Here is a 16,513-nt window from a genome sequence, read left to right on the forward strand (position 1 = left end):
GCTACATAATGAGACACTGTCTCCAAAAAAAAAAAAAAAAAAAGTTATGAACTTAAGACGACCCAGCTAGGCTTTTCCTGAAACATAGTGGCCCTGTGCATGCAGGAGGAATGGGGACAAGCAATCAGACATCTTGATTTGTTCTGCATTTGACCTTTCCCCTGCAGCACACAGCTTGTGAACTCAAGCTGTGGGAGCGGAGGACACGCTGAGGCACTTTGAGTGTTCTCCGTGTTGGGAATTTCTCAGTTGACGACTTGCCTACAGCTCAGGGTTCCCCAAGAGGCCACTCTTTAAGATTTATTTTTGTGTACATATGTTTAGTTGAGTGAGTTTTGTTGTGTGCAGGCAGGAGCCCTGAGGAGGCTGGAAGAGCGTGTCAGACTCCCTGGAGCTAGACTTACAGATGCCTTGTGGGTGCAGGGAACTGAATTCAGGTCCTCTGCAAGAGCAATAAATGGTCCAATTGTTGAGATGGTTCTCCAGCCTACAAAGAGATACTTCTAACAGCTCAGCCATGCTTTCTGACAGGGTACATATGCTTTCTTTCTTTCTTTCTTTCTTTCTTTCTTTCTTTCTTTCTTTTTAAATCACAGACAGGGTTTCTCTGTGTAGCCTTGGCTGTCTTGGACTCACTTTGTAGACCAGGATGGCCTCGAACTCACAGCGATCCGCCTGCTTCTGCCTCCCGAGTGCTGGGATTAAAGGTGTGCGCCACCACGTCCAGCAACATATGCTTTCTTAACGTGGCTGTTATCCTAGTGCACAGGCGCCTGTGATGGGCACCACTGATCCACAAAAGGGATGTTAACGTGCTACTCTACACTAACAGCCTCCAGGAAAGCCTGTGTGAAAGGCACCTAAGGGGGATGAAGCTCACACACTCAGCCCAGGAAAAGGCAATAAAATATTCCAAGGGAAGTGGAGACAAAACTCCCTGTGGAGTTTACACACTGCCTGGGCTGCCAATGCCAGCAGCACGTTCAAAATAGGCTCTTCCCACAGTGTCACTTCTTCCGCTCCCCATCCAGACTCCGTTCTTGAGCCCCCACATGAAGGCCACGCCGTTTCCACTGCTTCCAGACACACACCAAGTGAAGGGCTTCTCTGAGCGACCTCAGCACACAAGTATCTCTTTAGGGGCAGGAAGTAGAAGTGGCCAGATCCGGGCTTCAGGTCCAGCCTTGGAGCAGCAGCACGTGTCTCCCTCTTCTAGCCCTAATTCCAGCGCCCAGGCTCTCATCCTGGACTCCACGTTAACGGCTGCTGCAGCAGTTTCGGATGACTCTGGTAACAGAGAGTGGATCTTCGCCCAGTCTTGTATTCCAGCAATCCCGTCTGCTCAGTTTGGGGTTTCTCACCTGTGTTTGTTGCTCTCCTGTTTGCTTCAGGGCAGGGACAGGGCGTGTAGTAAGCATAAAATGCCTACTGCACTGATGCGTCTTTGCTCAGCCCCTGGTCAGCTGCTTCTCTGCTTTTGTTGGCCAACCAAATGGAGACCAGTGTCTCAGGCCCTCGGCTGCTTCTCCTCTAAAATGGAACCTGCTGAGTGCCTGAGAGTGGATGTGGAAGCCACTTTTCAATGCCAGACTTTGAGGGTGTGGCGCGAGGGCGTGGCACTCCCGGCCTTTCTAGCCCTCCACTCCCAGCTAGAGTCACATGCATGTTTCACTTGAACTTCTCTAGAAACCAGGCTTACCAGCTGTTCCTCATCTGATCTCAAATGCCCAAAGCCAACCTCACAAGTTGGCATCATACCTCTGCTGGTCAGCACTGCTTTAACCCCAGTCCCCAAATCCTGACCTTGGCTATAATACCCCTCACAGTCGGCCCCCTCCACCTACCCACCCCTGCCCCCATCAGGACTTACCCCACCCCCTTCCCCAACACACTAGCCACAGCAGTTCTGATGCTCTGGCAGGCTGTCACGCACTTTTGCATCTTTTTTCCACTTGCTCTTCCCTCAGTTTAGAATGCTGCTCTCCTTCTCAGTCTTACATAGACTCAGGTCACATGACTCCTCATTCCTTTTTTTTTTTTTTTGAGACAGGGTTTCTCTGTGTGGACCACCACGCCCGGCTGACTGCTCATTTCTAATGTCATTCCCCTGGGAAACCCTTTTTGTTGCGTTCTGTTCCCTCTGTAATTAGACTTTGTTTGTTTTTTGAGACAAGGTTTCTCTGTGTAGCCTTGGCTGTCCTGGATCTCACTCTGTAGACCAGGCTGGCCTCGAACTCATATCAATCTACCTGCCTCTGCCTCCCGAGCGCTGGGATTACAGACATGTGCCACCTTCTCTAGTGCCAGGAGGGTCTGTTGTGCAAGGCTTGGCTACCTCCAGAGAAACCTTGGAGAGCTGCGTTTTAATTCCATTTCTGTTGCTGTGATAAAAATACCTGGACAAAGAGCAACACAGGAAAGGGTTTATTTAGCTTTTAATTCCAAATTACGGTCCATTTTGGTTAAGTCGAGGCAGCAACTAATGCAGCCAATCTCATCACATCAACAACCAGGAGCGGAGAGTCTAACTGCTTGCTTTGTACTCCACTAGCTTTCGGTCCTCGCAAAGGCCGGAGCCTACCCCATGGAATGGTACCATCCACCACCAATAGTCAGGACAATCGCCCACAGGATGCCTACAGTAGGCCAGCCTGATCTAGATAATTCCTCAGGGAGACTTTTGTTCCCTGGGTGACCGTAGCTTGTGTCAGGTTGACAGTTAAAACTAGCCAGCTCAGGAGGTGAAGTGGGGTACATGCACCACAGGGCAGCACAAAAGCCGGTGAGCTGAAGGGAAGGGAGGCCAACGAGAGCATTACATGGACAAGGAAGACTGGCTGCCTGACTCGGTGGTCAGAGTCCCCACAGGCCCTACAGGAAGGCTTGCCTGCCTCGGGGAAGCTCACCTCAAGCCACCCTGCTAACCCCACTAGAGCTCCCTGCCATGGCTCCTTTGCACTGTCGGCAGATGAGATCGTTGCAATCATCAGGCAGTCTGCTGCCCTAACTGCCCACAAGTGCTCACAGCAGAGGATTACAGGGTAGATGTTTCTGGGGTAGCTGGAGCACCATGCTGCCCTGCCACTTCCCAACACCCAGGGCATCACTGGGCAGCAGACTTCCCAGAAAGGCTTATGCTGTGGCCCCTTGAGGGTGCTCTCTGGATCCAAATAAACATATCTGTAGCCTTCATTATGGGCTCTTCTTTCTTCCATCCTTCTCCGACCTTTTTCTTTTCCTTTTCAGCCTCCTAACACTAGATATGAGAGGAAAAAAAGGGTAGCAAGGAAGGGAAGAGATCCCTGAATAAGGTCAGGGGTCAGGAAGTGGGCAAAGTCATCAGCTTCCTGCTGATCAGGGGCCTCTAGTTCCTTGGGGGCAAGTTTGATCTTTGCTGTCAGGACACTTAATTTCTTCTCCTCCTCCTCGGTTCTTCTTTGCACACAACTACTTAACAGATTCTGACTAACAGCAACCAACAACCCACCCTGTTTCTCACGGCCCTAGCATTTATTTGTTTCTGTTTTTTGTTTTTTGAGACAGGGTTTCTTTGTGTAGCCTTGACTGTCCTGGACTCACTTTGTAGACCAGGCTGGCCTTGAACTCATAGTGATCCGCCTGCCTCTGCCTCCCAAGTGCTGGGATTAAAGGTGTGTGCCACCACCATCCAGCTGCCCTAGAATTTATATACCCTCTGAAAAGTCCCCAGAATTCCAGCCACCACACAATCTCAGAGACTATCTGCAGCTGGCAAATTCATGCTCCTGCCAAAACCAAAAACCAGTCAGCAGCTGTGAAGCAGCCCATATCCCACACATAGGATTAAAATGAAAACATACTCTATTTCTGTTTTTAAAGGAACCAAAATTCCAAAATTCTCACTACACATATTAACTTAGCTTCTTAGAGCATGGATTCCCCCCACCCTCACCCCCCAAGACAGGGTTTCTCGCTTTGTAGACCAGACTGGCCTTGAACTCACAGTGATCCACCTGCCTCTGCCTCCCTAGTGCTGGGATTAAAGGCGTGCGCCACCATGCCGGGCAAGCATGGACATTTCCTTTGGGTCTGGCAGGTGTGTTGAGCTTGGCTAGTAAATCCATAAGGCATTTATTGTTATAACCCCACACATTCCCAAAACCTCCCTGAGGGAGAGCTAGGGGGTTAGTCCCTCTGTAGATTTACAAAATTTAGCAGGCCAGAGACCAGTGGTTAGGCACCAGCGTTAGCTCCACCTTCACTCAGTATAAAGCGGGCCCTGAGTGTGGTGGTGCATCCTGCAGTCCCAGTGACTAGAGGCTGAAGCTGGTGGGTGACGACGGATTCAGGGCCAGCCCGCACTACATAGTAAGACCCTGCCCTAAATGCAGAGAGGGGCTTCCAACACTCAGCACCGTGGGTCATGAATTCAGGGCCAGCCCGCACTACATAGTAAGACCCTGCCCTAAGTGCAGAGAGGGGCTTCCAACACTCAGCACCATATTAGCCTGGGATGTTGTGCAAGTCTCAAACAAGGCTGACTTCTGGCTCTTAAAGTATTACATACATCTGCCTATGGCCAACACTCAGGCTAATCCCCTAAACACACCCAATCTTGTTGAAGTATTGAGTAGGACAAAGGCTGAAACAGATGAGAATAAAACAGGCCTGCTTTCTCTGCCCCTTTCTACCTTTTATCCTGAGCTTGGCAGACCCAGCTAAATAAACCACAGGCAGGGGAGCTAGAAACACAGGGGCTGGAGAGATGCCTCAGTGGTTAAGAACACTCATTGCCCTTTCAGAGTATCTGGGTTCAATTCCCAGCACCAGCATGATGGTTCACAACCATCCCTAACTTTGGCTCCAGAGGATCCAAAACCCTCTTCTGACCAGAGGGTACTACACATGCACACGGTGCGCAGATACACATATAAAATGAAATATAAAATAATTGGAGGTTTAGGAGGGCAACGGGCAAGGCCACTCCTACTCTAGGACATGCCCTTTTTTCTAATTAAGGGGCAGAAGGCACAGGAGCTTTGGAGGGAAGGCTAGAGGCAGAGTGAACATCTGCTGAGCTCTGCTCAGAAGTGTGGAACAAGAGAATCCTTAGTCCCTGCCAGGAATTTAGGAAGACATCAATTCAGGGATGGGGAGGGGGGGAAAATCACCCAACAGCCACTAGAATGAAAAGACCCAGAAATTCTCAACCACCACATCCATGTATTACCCCCTGTGGTGGCCAGGCAGACTGCACCTGGCAAGGGACACTGATGTGGCACAATTATCTACAGAATTTTATATTTCCCTCCCCATCCCGTCTCCCTTTGGCAGGGTCTCAATTAGCCAAGGCTGACCTTGAACTCCTGGTCTTCCTAAGAAGTAACAAACACTAAGGGCTGCTGGCTACTTGGCTAGTGGCTTTCCCTGTCCTAGAAGCGAGGCAGGTACAAGCTCACTCCCTAAGACTACACACTCCACTTTGCCAAGGAGACTCCTGCAGAGGTGGCAGGGACCACAAGCAGAATGTCTGCTCTGAAGGTTTTCTTGAGGGTGTTTTCAGACACCCAGAGCACCTGGGCATCCAGGATTCATATGGGACTCTAATGGTATACAATAGCACACACTTTGCTACACTGCCATATGCAGCAATCTGTGCCGGATGTGGTGGTGCACACCTTTAATCCTATTGGCAAAGTCAAGGAGATCTCTGGGTGTGAAGCTAGCCTGGTCTACAGAGTTCTAGGACAGGAAGGGCCACACAGAGAAACTCTGTCTTGGGAGGTGGTAGTGGTGGTAGTAGATCTGAACTCAAAGGCAACATTTTTGGAACAGGCCTCCAATACCTCATGTTATAATAGTTTAGGAACCAACAAATGGGGGTGGGGGTGGGAAGAGGGCTGGAGAGATGGCTCAGAGGTTAAGAGCGCTGTCTGCTCTTCCAAAGGTCCTGAGTTCAATTCCCAGCAACCACATGATGGCTCACAACCATCTATAATGAGATCTGGTGCTCTCTTCTGGTGTGCATGCTCACATACAGGCAGAATACTGTATAAGAATAAATAAATCTTGTTTTGTTTTTTCAGACAGTTTTTCTGTGTAGTCTTGGCTGTCCTGGACTCACTTTGTAGACCAGGCTGGCCTCAACTCACAGTGATCCACCTACTTCTGGGATTAAAGGCATGTGCCACCACGCACAGCTAAATAAATAAATCTTTAAAAAAAAAAAGAAAAAAGAAAAAGAAATAACCAACAAATGGGACATCAAATTAAAATGCGTCTGAAAGCAACAGAAACAATTATCAGAATAGAGACAGCCTATAAACAGAAGAAAATCTTTTGCTGGCTATTCATCTGGCAGAGAATTAATATCCAGAATATATAAATAACTGTTTAAAAAAGGATCCAAAGGACGAACAATGCAACCAACAAATGAACAAAAGAATTGAACAGACACATCTTAAAAGAGGTGTAAGTGGTTGGGCATGGTGGCGCACGCCTTTAATCCCAGCACTTGGGAGGCAGAGGCAAGGATCTCTGTGAGTTCCAGGCCAGCCTGGTCTACAAAGTGAGTCCAGGCCAGCCAACGCTACACAGAGAAACTCTGTCTCAAAAACAAAAAACAAAAACACAAAACAAAACCCAAATAAACAAAAACAAAAAAAGGACACCCCCACCCCAAAAATGTGTAAATTGACAATAAACACACGGAAAAAAAATTTGATGTGAAAAACTGTAGCTATCAGGAAAGTAAATCTAAACACCAAGATTTCACCTCACCCTGTCAGATGACTATCATCAGAGAAAAGAGCAAATTCTGGCAAAGACAGGCCAAAGGAAAGCCTTAAACACTGTAGATACGAAAACTGTTAAACCACCATGTCAGGCAGTATGGTGGTTCCTCAAAAAACTTAGCAGACAATCAGGCTATGGCGCTCCTGGGTATGCACCAGAAGGAATTAAACTCAGCATACTGAAGACACACCTACATACCCATGCTGACTGAGGCACTTGCACAAGAGCCAAGTTATAGAATCAGCTTAGCCACTTACCAACAGATGGTTAAAGAAAATGTGTATGGAGCTGGGCAGGGGTGGTACAAACCTTCAACCCCAGCACTCAGGAGGCAGAGGCAGGAGCTCTCTATGAGTTCAAGGCCAGCCAGGTCTAGAGTGAGTTCCAGGACAGCCAGACATATGCAGTGGGGTGTTATTTGGTCATAAAGAACTAATTCTGTCCTTTGCAGGAGAACAGTTGGAACTGGAGATCGTGATGCTATGTGCAAAAAGACAGACTCGAAGGCAAATACTACACCTTATCTCAGCTCTGATCTCAATTTTACAAAAGATCACCCCGATCCCCCACCCCCTTGGTGTGGGGTACAGGCCTTTAATACAAGAAGCAGGGGAAACTCTGAATTGACAGTCTGGTTTACATAGTAAGTTCCCACATAAATTAGGGCTACATAGTGAGACCCTGCCAAAACAAGTAAAATATAACAAAGAAACCATGAAAGTAAAAGGCAGACAGACTTTTAGGAAAGGAGCCGCCGAAAGGGAGGGACAACTGAAGGCAATAAGGAGGTGAATATTAATTATATATAATTAATTATATATAATTAATATATTAATTATAACCATGTATGCAAATATGAAAATGAAATTATCTTGTGCAACTAATATGACTAATAGTCTTCTGAGTTGGTGTCTAATGAGAACCAGGCTGGCTTTGAACTTCTGATCTTCCTGCCTCCACCCGTCTCCAAAGCGCTAGGATTACAGGCCCCAACTACTATTTGTTTTGTTTTGTTGAGATAGGTTGTCGCTCTGTAGCCCACGTTGAACCTATCTGCTTCTGCCTCAAGAGAGCTAAGTCAACAGGCATGAGCATGCTGTTAAAAATAAATTCAATAAATACATCATTAATAAATACAATTTAAAAAAAAGGAACTCGACATTCCTGAGATGGCTTGGTGGGTGAAAGTGACTGTGGCTTGTCAAGCAAGCCTGACAGCCCAAGTCTGAACCAATCTAGGATAGGGAGAAAGTCCTGAAAGTTCTTCTCTGATCTCCCCACTGTGACATGCCTGTGCTTGCCATGCCTAATTGAAAAGTCAGACTTTTGATTTAAGTATCTCCAGACACAACTGTCATGGCATTTCTATGCTCACGGAACACCCCGTCCTTTGAAAGGGGCGGATGATCCACCGATGAGCAACAAGGGCTGGGTTATCACTGGATTTGTCTTTTGGAGCAGATGGCATGCTGGGTCCCTCACTTCCCCTCCCCCCTCCTCCTCTGCTCACAAGCCACCTTTCATCTGTCCCTTACGACTTCTCACACTACCTAAAAATGTTTAAATTACATTTTTATTGTGTTTGGGGGGGTGGTGCACACACACCACGTGGGTCTCAGGCCAGTAGACTTGGCAGCAAGGCTTTACCAGCTGAGACATGCTGACACCCACTTTTTTGATGTTCAAATATGCTTCAGGTCTGGTTGCCAAACACAAATATTGCCAATGTATAAGTAAAGAGCCACTCACATAAGGTATGCACTAATAAAAATTTAATATCAGAAAACAAATCAGAAAACAGCAATTTTTTTAAACCATTCACAATTAAACTGGAAAGAGACAAAATTATAAGGCAGCCATCCATGGAATGAGTTTATGTGTACAAAAGATCCAGAAAAGGGGGCATTTAAAATCACCGTTCAGGCCACCAAACCAGGGGAATTGTGGTGTTACCACCCCATCAGACTCCCAGTTTACAGGAGACACCACCAGACCGAGAGCAAGGCCAGGCTGTTTAGCAACTGTGTTAGACTGCACACACCTAAAGCAGCGCTACATGGTCTGCCAGTCCTTTCCTACCAGCCACGCACCTTCAGGTCTCCTGAGCTGAACTTCAACGTCGTAAGTACAAAAAGGTTGCAGTTGTATAATGTCTCCACCAGTATTTTTCAGGGGTGAGGCTCACTCTGTACCGAGCAGAAATCTGCAGCAACAGTCTGGAGCTCTGGCCCAAAAAGGCGGGAGCATCTTAAGAGATTTGTGCTATTAACATACAGCCCCCAAGATCAGAACTTCACTATCATGAGACTCAGGACTTAACACTCTGTCACCGGTGAGTCCCTCCTGCTTCTAATCCTTGAAAACGAGAGCCAGCCAGTGACAGACTGGCTTTAAAAAATAAAATCTATTTTCCCTTTTCTATAAGAACAGCCTCCTCCCTTGCTTTCCTGTAATGGTTCAGATCCAAAACCCCAGAATAGGCTGACTTAGCTGTTTTGAATTGAGAAACTTGGGGAATAAGGTGAAATAGGGGAGCACACACTGCCTCAGTGGTTGGCTCTCTTCCAAGCACTGGGGTCCCGGGCCAGCATGTCTGCCTGTAAGGATGCAAGCTAGCCACGGCATACACAGGAAAGTAGAGTAAAATGGAACGTCGCTGCCCTGCTGACACGGAGACCGACAACACTGGGTACCGTAAGGGGAATGGAGCATGTTTGGAAGCTGAAAGACATCTAGGTTCCCAGGGAAAGGGCCTCCAGTTACAATTAAGACTGCTTTGGTCATGAGGAAGGACGGCCCGTGCTTTTCATCAATTACTTCTTTGGTACCCCATAATCCTACTTGTAACTGGGGCACAGCTGACATATCACCAACGTGTTCAAATGTGTTTGCGCATTAAGGCATCCACATCTCCAAAGGGAGTTTTAAGGAGGAGGAAAACAGAACTGAAAACGTGCTGTGAAGCAAACATCAAGGTGGCTGCTCTGGGGGTACTGCCTGCCATGTGAGCAACCTCTCCCCCTAGACAGAGGCCTCGGCATGGTGCCTGCTGCCTGAAGTGCATTTGAGCCCTATTAAGTCATATGGCTATTTGAGCCTGCCGACCAGGGAAGGGATGAGTAGCCCCAGGCCTCAAAAGGCCCCAGTTTCGGAAAGTTCATTACTACTGAGGCCCAGGGGGGGAAGGCAAATTTCGAAGTTTGATGGTTCAATCCTTGCCAGAGCCCAAGTCCCTACCCAGCGAGATATTCTAGCCAAACTGATAAGCAAGAAGGCAAGGCACTGCTTTCTGAAAGAAGCTCTGGCCAGCACACCCAATCTCTGACCACTGTATGTAGCAGGATGACAGAAGTTACTTCTAAAAACCAAACCAGACACACAGTAGCCGTTTACTTGACACAGTAAGCTTCGACAAGGAATCAAGACATTTGTACCCTGGAAGGGCTAGATGAGACCAAACCTTTCCGAGTCACCTGTTTGTCCTGATCACAAGAGTCACCCACACTCCCACACTGCACCGCTTAACACTGTAGCATGGGATGCAACAGCTGCCAGCCTGCACACAAAAACTGCATTCCATTTCTGCTACTTTCTACACTGCAGCCAGCAGAGGGCTCACAAGTTTAATTCTACAGCTGCTGGCCCAATGACAACTCGGAGAACTCAAGAAAAATCGCCGGCATGCTGGCACAGGTAGGTGTCATAGAAAAATACAAATGACTGCACCTGCTGCTCTGAAGAAACTAGTCTCAGCTCCTCTTTAGGTAAAGTGTTTTAAGTGGTACAGAAAATATAAATTAATACAGTATTATATACCTATCTCACTATATAAGATTTATGCAGATTTTGGCAAACATGGAAAAGTTACCTTCATTTGTTGAATACTTTCGCTGTCTCAATTGCTTATATTATCAGAGTATAAGTGAGGAGGTGACATTTTTGAGGGTGTAATAAAGTTGTATTTGACACGAAGTAACTTATTTGAAGGAAATGAAGGACAGAAACAGTGATGTCATCATCATCATGGTTCAAGAAGTGGTTGTCTTGATGAGAATTCATCTCACACAAGCACTGACATCACCAGGGCCAGTAAGTAGTACACGGGGTGGGAGAGAAGAGCACAAGGAAGGGTAGGATGCTGACATGATTGCAAGGAGCTTGAGGCCAGCAGCAGACACTGCCTTCTGATACAGCCTACTGTCTCCTGCACAGGAGCTAACGAGCAGACAGCAACACTCCCCACTCTGGAAAGGGCTTAACCAGAGGGACTGCTGGCTGCTAAAAGAAATACTTAAAACAGCAGTTCTCAACTTGTGAGTCACGACCCCCATAGGGGTCGCATATCAGATATCCTGTTATCAAGATATTTACATTACAATTCATAACAGTAGCAAAATTACAGTTATAAAGTAGCGACAAAATAATTTTATGGTCGGGGATCACCACAACATGAGGAACTGTATTAAAGGATCACAGCATTTGGAAGGTTGTGGACCACTTAGAAGAAAAGGACAATAAACTTTGTAATAGTGTTACTTTAAAAAAGTTATTACAGAGAAGTCAATGTCAGTAACCATCCAAATTCCCAGAAAATTTAACATCTCTTAATTTCACTGTGATCACATTGTTCTTGGAGGAAATCCTATGCCTGAACAGAACCCCATTGCTACGAATGTGCTGCAGACAAGTATTCTGCAAAGGATACTTCAAAAAAAAAATGCTATATAATACCAGACCCCTCTTCAAAAGCCAGTCCCGTCTCCATTGCTCTACTGGGGAAAAGGGCAAGCTCTGTTTAGGGAGGCACGTGCAAAGGAGTTGTCGAAGACTCTAGAAACCCCTTTCTTTTTTTTTCTTTTTTTGGTTTTCAAGGCAAGGTCTCTCTGTGTAGCCTTGGGTGTCCTGGACTCGCTTTGTAGACCAGGCTGGCCTCGATCTCACAGTGATCCACCTGCCTCTGTGCCACCACGCCCAGCACTACAAACCCCTTTCAATGACTGTCTCTTTTGGGTACAGGCCAGCTTGTGTCTCCTACCCTTATTTTCTTTACTCTAACCTCAAATTAGTTGCCATCACCTTTAGCAGCTAAGGGATGGGTGTTGCCACCTTTTCTCAAGGCATGGGGCACAGATGCTAAAGCACCAGTCTTACATGGTGAGAACCATGTTAAAAACCAATGGGTAAAGTGGCAGAGCCTCTAAACTAAGGGAAAAACTGTAGCTTAATTACAGAACACTGAATTTTCATAATTACTATTTCATTGTATGAAGCTCTCCACTTTTCTTTGAAACTAAATTCCATCTTCCCTGAGAATAGGGTTAAGAGAAACATCAAAACTCAGTATGTCAAAGTCCCTTTAAAAGACAACACAAAGTCTCTAATTACAACGTTTCTGCTATAGGCCATTCCACGTCTCCATGACTGACTCTCATCTCCCTTGGATTCTAGGAACACAGGTGACGATGGGCAAGGTCAGACAAGACACTGAGGAAGCGAGGAGCGTCACACGCTAGCTCTTCTTCCCGGATGGCAATGACCGTGGACTGAGGCTGGAACCTGAACGCTTAGTGCTGGTGTCCTATTGATAGGATGAGTGGCGTGAGGCAACCCAGAACCAAGGCTGCCACCTCAAGGCGGCTGAGGCCTTTCCCTCCAGTGCTGTCGGGTTTGTGGCTGTGCCCCATTCCACCCACCTCAGGGAGGACATGGACGGTGGCAACATAAAGAAACGTCCCGGCAGAGAAAAGCATGGCCACTCCAGTGGCATTGACCTCTGACAGGGCTTCTTTACTGCTCTGTGAATTAGAAGAGATTAGAATTAGAATTAAAACAAGTCACATCAAAGTCAAAGGTAGGAAGACATCCCAATGAAATCTGAATACTTATACCTGGTGCTGCTTGGTATATAAAGAAATCTTTGGAAACTCTGTCATTTATGGGGAGGTCTTAAAGGTTTAAGAACACCAGTGACAGATAAAATCACAGCTTAAAATTTTACTTGAAATTCACAACACTTATTATACAGATACTATGACCTGAAAAAACAATAAAATAGTAAAATAAGGTAACTAACATACTTATTACTTCAAAAGTTTGTGATTTTGCAGGGAGAACATCCAGAATTTACCCTTACCATTTTTACAATGAAAGCGTAACTACAGTTGCTTTTCACAGCAACTTTCAAGCACTGGCTAGGAGGTTTCACTTGTGTCTTAGAGATGAAATCTTGGAATTTTAGGCATCAATTGATTTGTTCTAATATCTAACAAGTATCCTCTGTGTTACCAGGCCAGGCGCTTGAGGCACGGACTGATCAAGATGCAATAGAGGCAGGCGGAGCTCTGAGTCTGAGGCAAGTCTTGTCTACAGTGTGAGTTCTAGGACAGGCAAGGCTACCAAGAAAAACCCTGTCTCAAAACAAAACAAGAAAGATGCAGTAGCTGCCTTCACAGCACTAAGATACGTGTCCTTCACTAACCTGTGTTTTGTTGGTTTTGATTGTTTATGACAAGGTCTCATAGTATGGCCTGGCCTAGGCTGAGCTCCCCTGCCTTGGCCGCCCAGGGGCTGGACAGCAGATGTGTGCCACTACGCCTGTTGTCATTTGCTAATCTTTATACAGCTCCTCACAGGCTTTTCTATTAAAAAGAGGAGACCTGTGCATCAAGGCAACTGGTTAAACTTCACCAACTCGCCCCAGACGCAGCATGTAATGCCATGCTTCCAGAATTATCAGAAGCTTTTCATGAAAAAGCTGTAAAGCACAGAGGTCAGTGAAGTGACGCGTCAGATTTTAAAAGGAACTGTCAGGGCTGGGAAGATGGCAGGGCATTTGCCCACCATGTGCAAGGCCCTGGGCTTCATCCTCAGTATCAAAAATACGTGTGTGTGGGGGGGAATATTTGTTAGACTCAAGAGCAACAACCAACAGACCCTGGCTAACAGAATCTAACCACTCATTAACCATGTCACTTTCCATGTATACTTTCTTTTTGTTGTTGTTGTTTTGTTTTTTTGAGACAAGTTTTCTCTGTGTAGCCCTGGCTGTCCTGAACTCCCTTTGTAGACCAGGCTGGCTTCAAACTCACAGTGATCCGCCTGCCTCTGCCTCCCAGAGTGCTGGGATTACAGGTGTGTGCCACCACACCTGGCCCTTTTTATTTTTTAGTTTTAAATGAGAAAAGAACAGAAAATAAAAAGAGGAAGAAGCCGGCACGTGGCGTATACTCGTAATCCCAGCACTCAGAAAAGCAGAGGTAGGCAGAGCTTTGTGAGTTTGGTGCCAGCCTGATCTACAAAGTGAGTCCAGTACAACCAAGGCCGCACAAAGAAACCCTGTCTTGAAAAATTAAAAAAGAAGAAGAAGAAGAAGAAGAAGAAGAAGAAGAAGAAGAAGAAGAAGAAGAAGAAGAAGAAGAAGAAGAAGAAGAAGAAGAAGAAGAAGAAAAAGAAAAAGAAGTTTGGGGGTAATAGTCCTGTGGTAGAGTGCTTGGCATGTGTGAGGCCCTGGGTTCACTCCCACCAACCAGCCAAGTAACAGAAAACCAGAAAAGTCAATATTCCTTTTTAAATATTTATTGGTTTTAATAATGATGGATCAATGATCTTCTGAGGGGATATGGGGGAGAGTGGTTCCAACCAACCAGCCCTGGTTAGACTTTCCTCATCTATTCTACTCACTGACTCTCAGTTAAACTAGGAAAGGTTGTTGCTATGGACAGAATACAAGGCTTGGAAACGCAGTACGTGGGCTCTAAGCTGAAGACTGACACCTCAAGTCTGAAGCTATGTTCAGAACTAAAAGCACTGGAATCCCAGCTGCCTACAGCTGGCTTTGCTCCAGCTACTCTACTGTAGGTCACTGAATGGCTTGTTTTACATGCTTCCTGTGCCTGCCTCAGCATTAAATGTTGGATGGTGGAGAGATGGCTCAGTGGTTAAGAGCAGTGGCTGCTCTTCCAGAGGACCTGGGTTCACTTCCCAGCACCCACATGGCAGCTCAAAACTGTAACTCCAGTTCCTGGGGATCTGACACTCTCACACAGACATACACACACACTCAAAACACTAATGCACATAAAATAAAAATAAATAAAAATTTTAAAAAGTCTTGGATGGTTCTGACTGTTTATCTGCCAAACAAAATAAGCATGGCTGGTAAAATGATACTATTTTAAATACTAAAATTCTATATAGTTATCCAAATATTCTTAGGACTGATAGTCAATTTATATGAATATTAAATTCATAAAAAGTACTTTAATTAAGACATTTATTTCATAGAGATTTTTACTCTCAATTTTTGTCATAGTTTTAGAAAATTCTGTGTGTGAAAAACTCAATCTAAGATACTCTACCAGGTTTGTTAAGCCTTTTAATACTGTGACATAATGTTGTGACACACTGTCACATAATCTATAACATTCATGTTGGACAACAATACAATTGAGTTACCAATAAAATAAAAAATAAATTGCATCATGTTTGGGAAGGTTATGATTTTGTGTTAGGTCACATTCATAGCACTCAGCCCCCATGCAGCTCCCAGGCTGCAGGCCCGTGGTTTCTATGAACAGAACCAGACACACGACTACACAGTGCAAAGAAGCTCACACTCACCTTACTTAATCCTAAGTACGTCAGCATAGACATGGCTGGGGCTGCCAGTGCAAATACCAGCAAGTGCTTTCTAATTCGATTCCGCTCCAGGCCAGCATGCATCAGGAAGGACACCAGCCCAAAGGCCGCTGGAGCCTAGAAATGACACAGGAGCCCTTATTATGACTCGACAAGCAGGGCTTGCTTCCACATCAAGAAATGCATGCAGTGTTATTTGAATATGAACTCTCACAACAAAAATCTAGGCATCCCATTAAGAGCAAGCTTCCTTTTTAGGAATCAGTGTTCTCACCAAAAAACCGTGCATGTGTCTGTATATGTATTTCTTGGTAGTATCGTATACAGAATTATTTTGAGTTTTTATTTATTTATTTATTATTGTATATGTGAATATATGCCACTGTGGGTGTGTGAGTGTTGGTCAGAGGACAACTTTTGAGAACTTGGGTTATTAAGCCTGCTTGGCAAGCACTTTTACCCACTGAGCCATCTAGTCATCTATGTGAGCAAAATTCTATAACAAATAGAAATTGAGGGCTAGACAGATGGCTCAGTGCTTAAGAGCACACTGGCTGCTCTTCCAGAGGGCCTGAGTTCAATTCCCAGCAACAACATGGTAGCTCATAACCATGTATAATGGGACCCTGTTCACTCTTCTAGCCTGCAGGTGTACATGCTGACAGACTACTCATACATTTAAAAAAAAAACCTTTAAAAAACATAAATTAACAAGATTTTAGCCACTTGTGTATATGATGATACAAAACTAAATAAATAAAGCCCTTCAAGTAAGAGTTTAAGAAAACCCTGTTTTTAAGACAGAGTTCTTCTGTGTAGCCTTGGCTGTCCAAACTCACATCAATCTGTCTGCCTCTGCCTCCCTGAGTGCTGGGATTATAGGTGTGTGCCACCACACCCTACCCCTTTGTTGTTTTCTTTTTTTTTTTTTTTTTCCTTTGCTATTTTCTTAAACTCTTATTTAAAGGGCTTTTTTTTTTTAAGAAAAAAATTGCATTTCAGAAATGTATCAAGGATCAAGACAAATTTTAATTACAAATATGTTCAATAATAGATGGTGTCAAGAAAAACAGAGTCAAGATAGTAAAGAGCAGGTGGAGAC

The 16,513-nt window shown here is 45.4% G+C and overlaps 1 protein-coding gene across 1 annotated transcript in view; it reads right to left on the reverse strand.

The window, feature by feature from the left end:
- Nucleotides 1-8,531: 8,531 nt before the first annotated feature.
- Nucleotides 8,532-16,513, reverse strand: part of SLC39A9 (solute carrier family 39 member 9) — a 37,557-nt gene continuing 29,575 nt past the window's right edge. The window contains exons 6-7 of the mRNA XM_084792297.1: nt 15,394-15,528; nt 8,532-12,569 (exon numbers count right to left, since the gene is read on the reverse strand). Coding sequence (XP_084648423.1) covers nt 12,339-12,569; nt 15,394-15,528 — 366 coding nt within the window. The 3' untranslated portion in view covers nt 8,532-12,338. The remainder of the gene's footprint in view (nt 12,570-15,393; nt 15,529-16,513) is intronic.

The sequence above is a fragment of the Acomys minous genome (assembly GCF_964271855.1).
Source record: "Acomys minous genome assembly, chromosome: 8".
NCBI lineage: Eukaryota > Metazoa > Chordata > Mammalia > Rodentia > Muridae > Acomys > Acomys minous.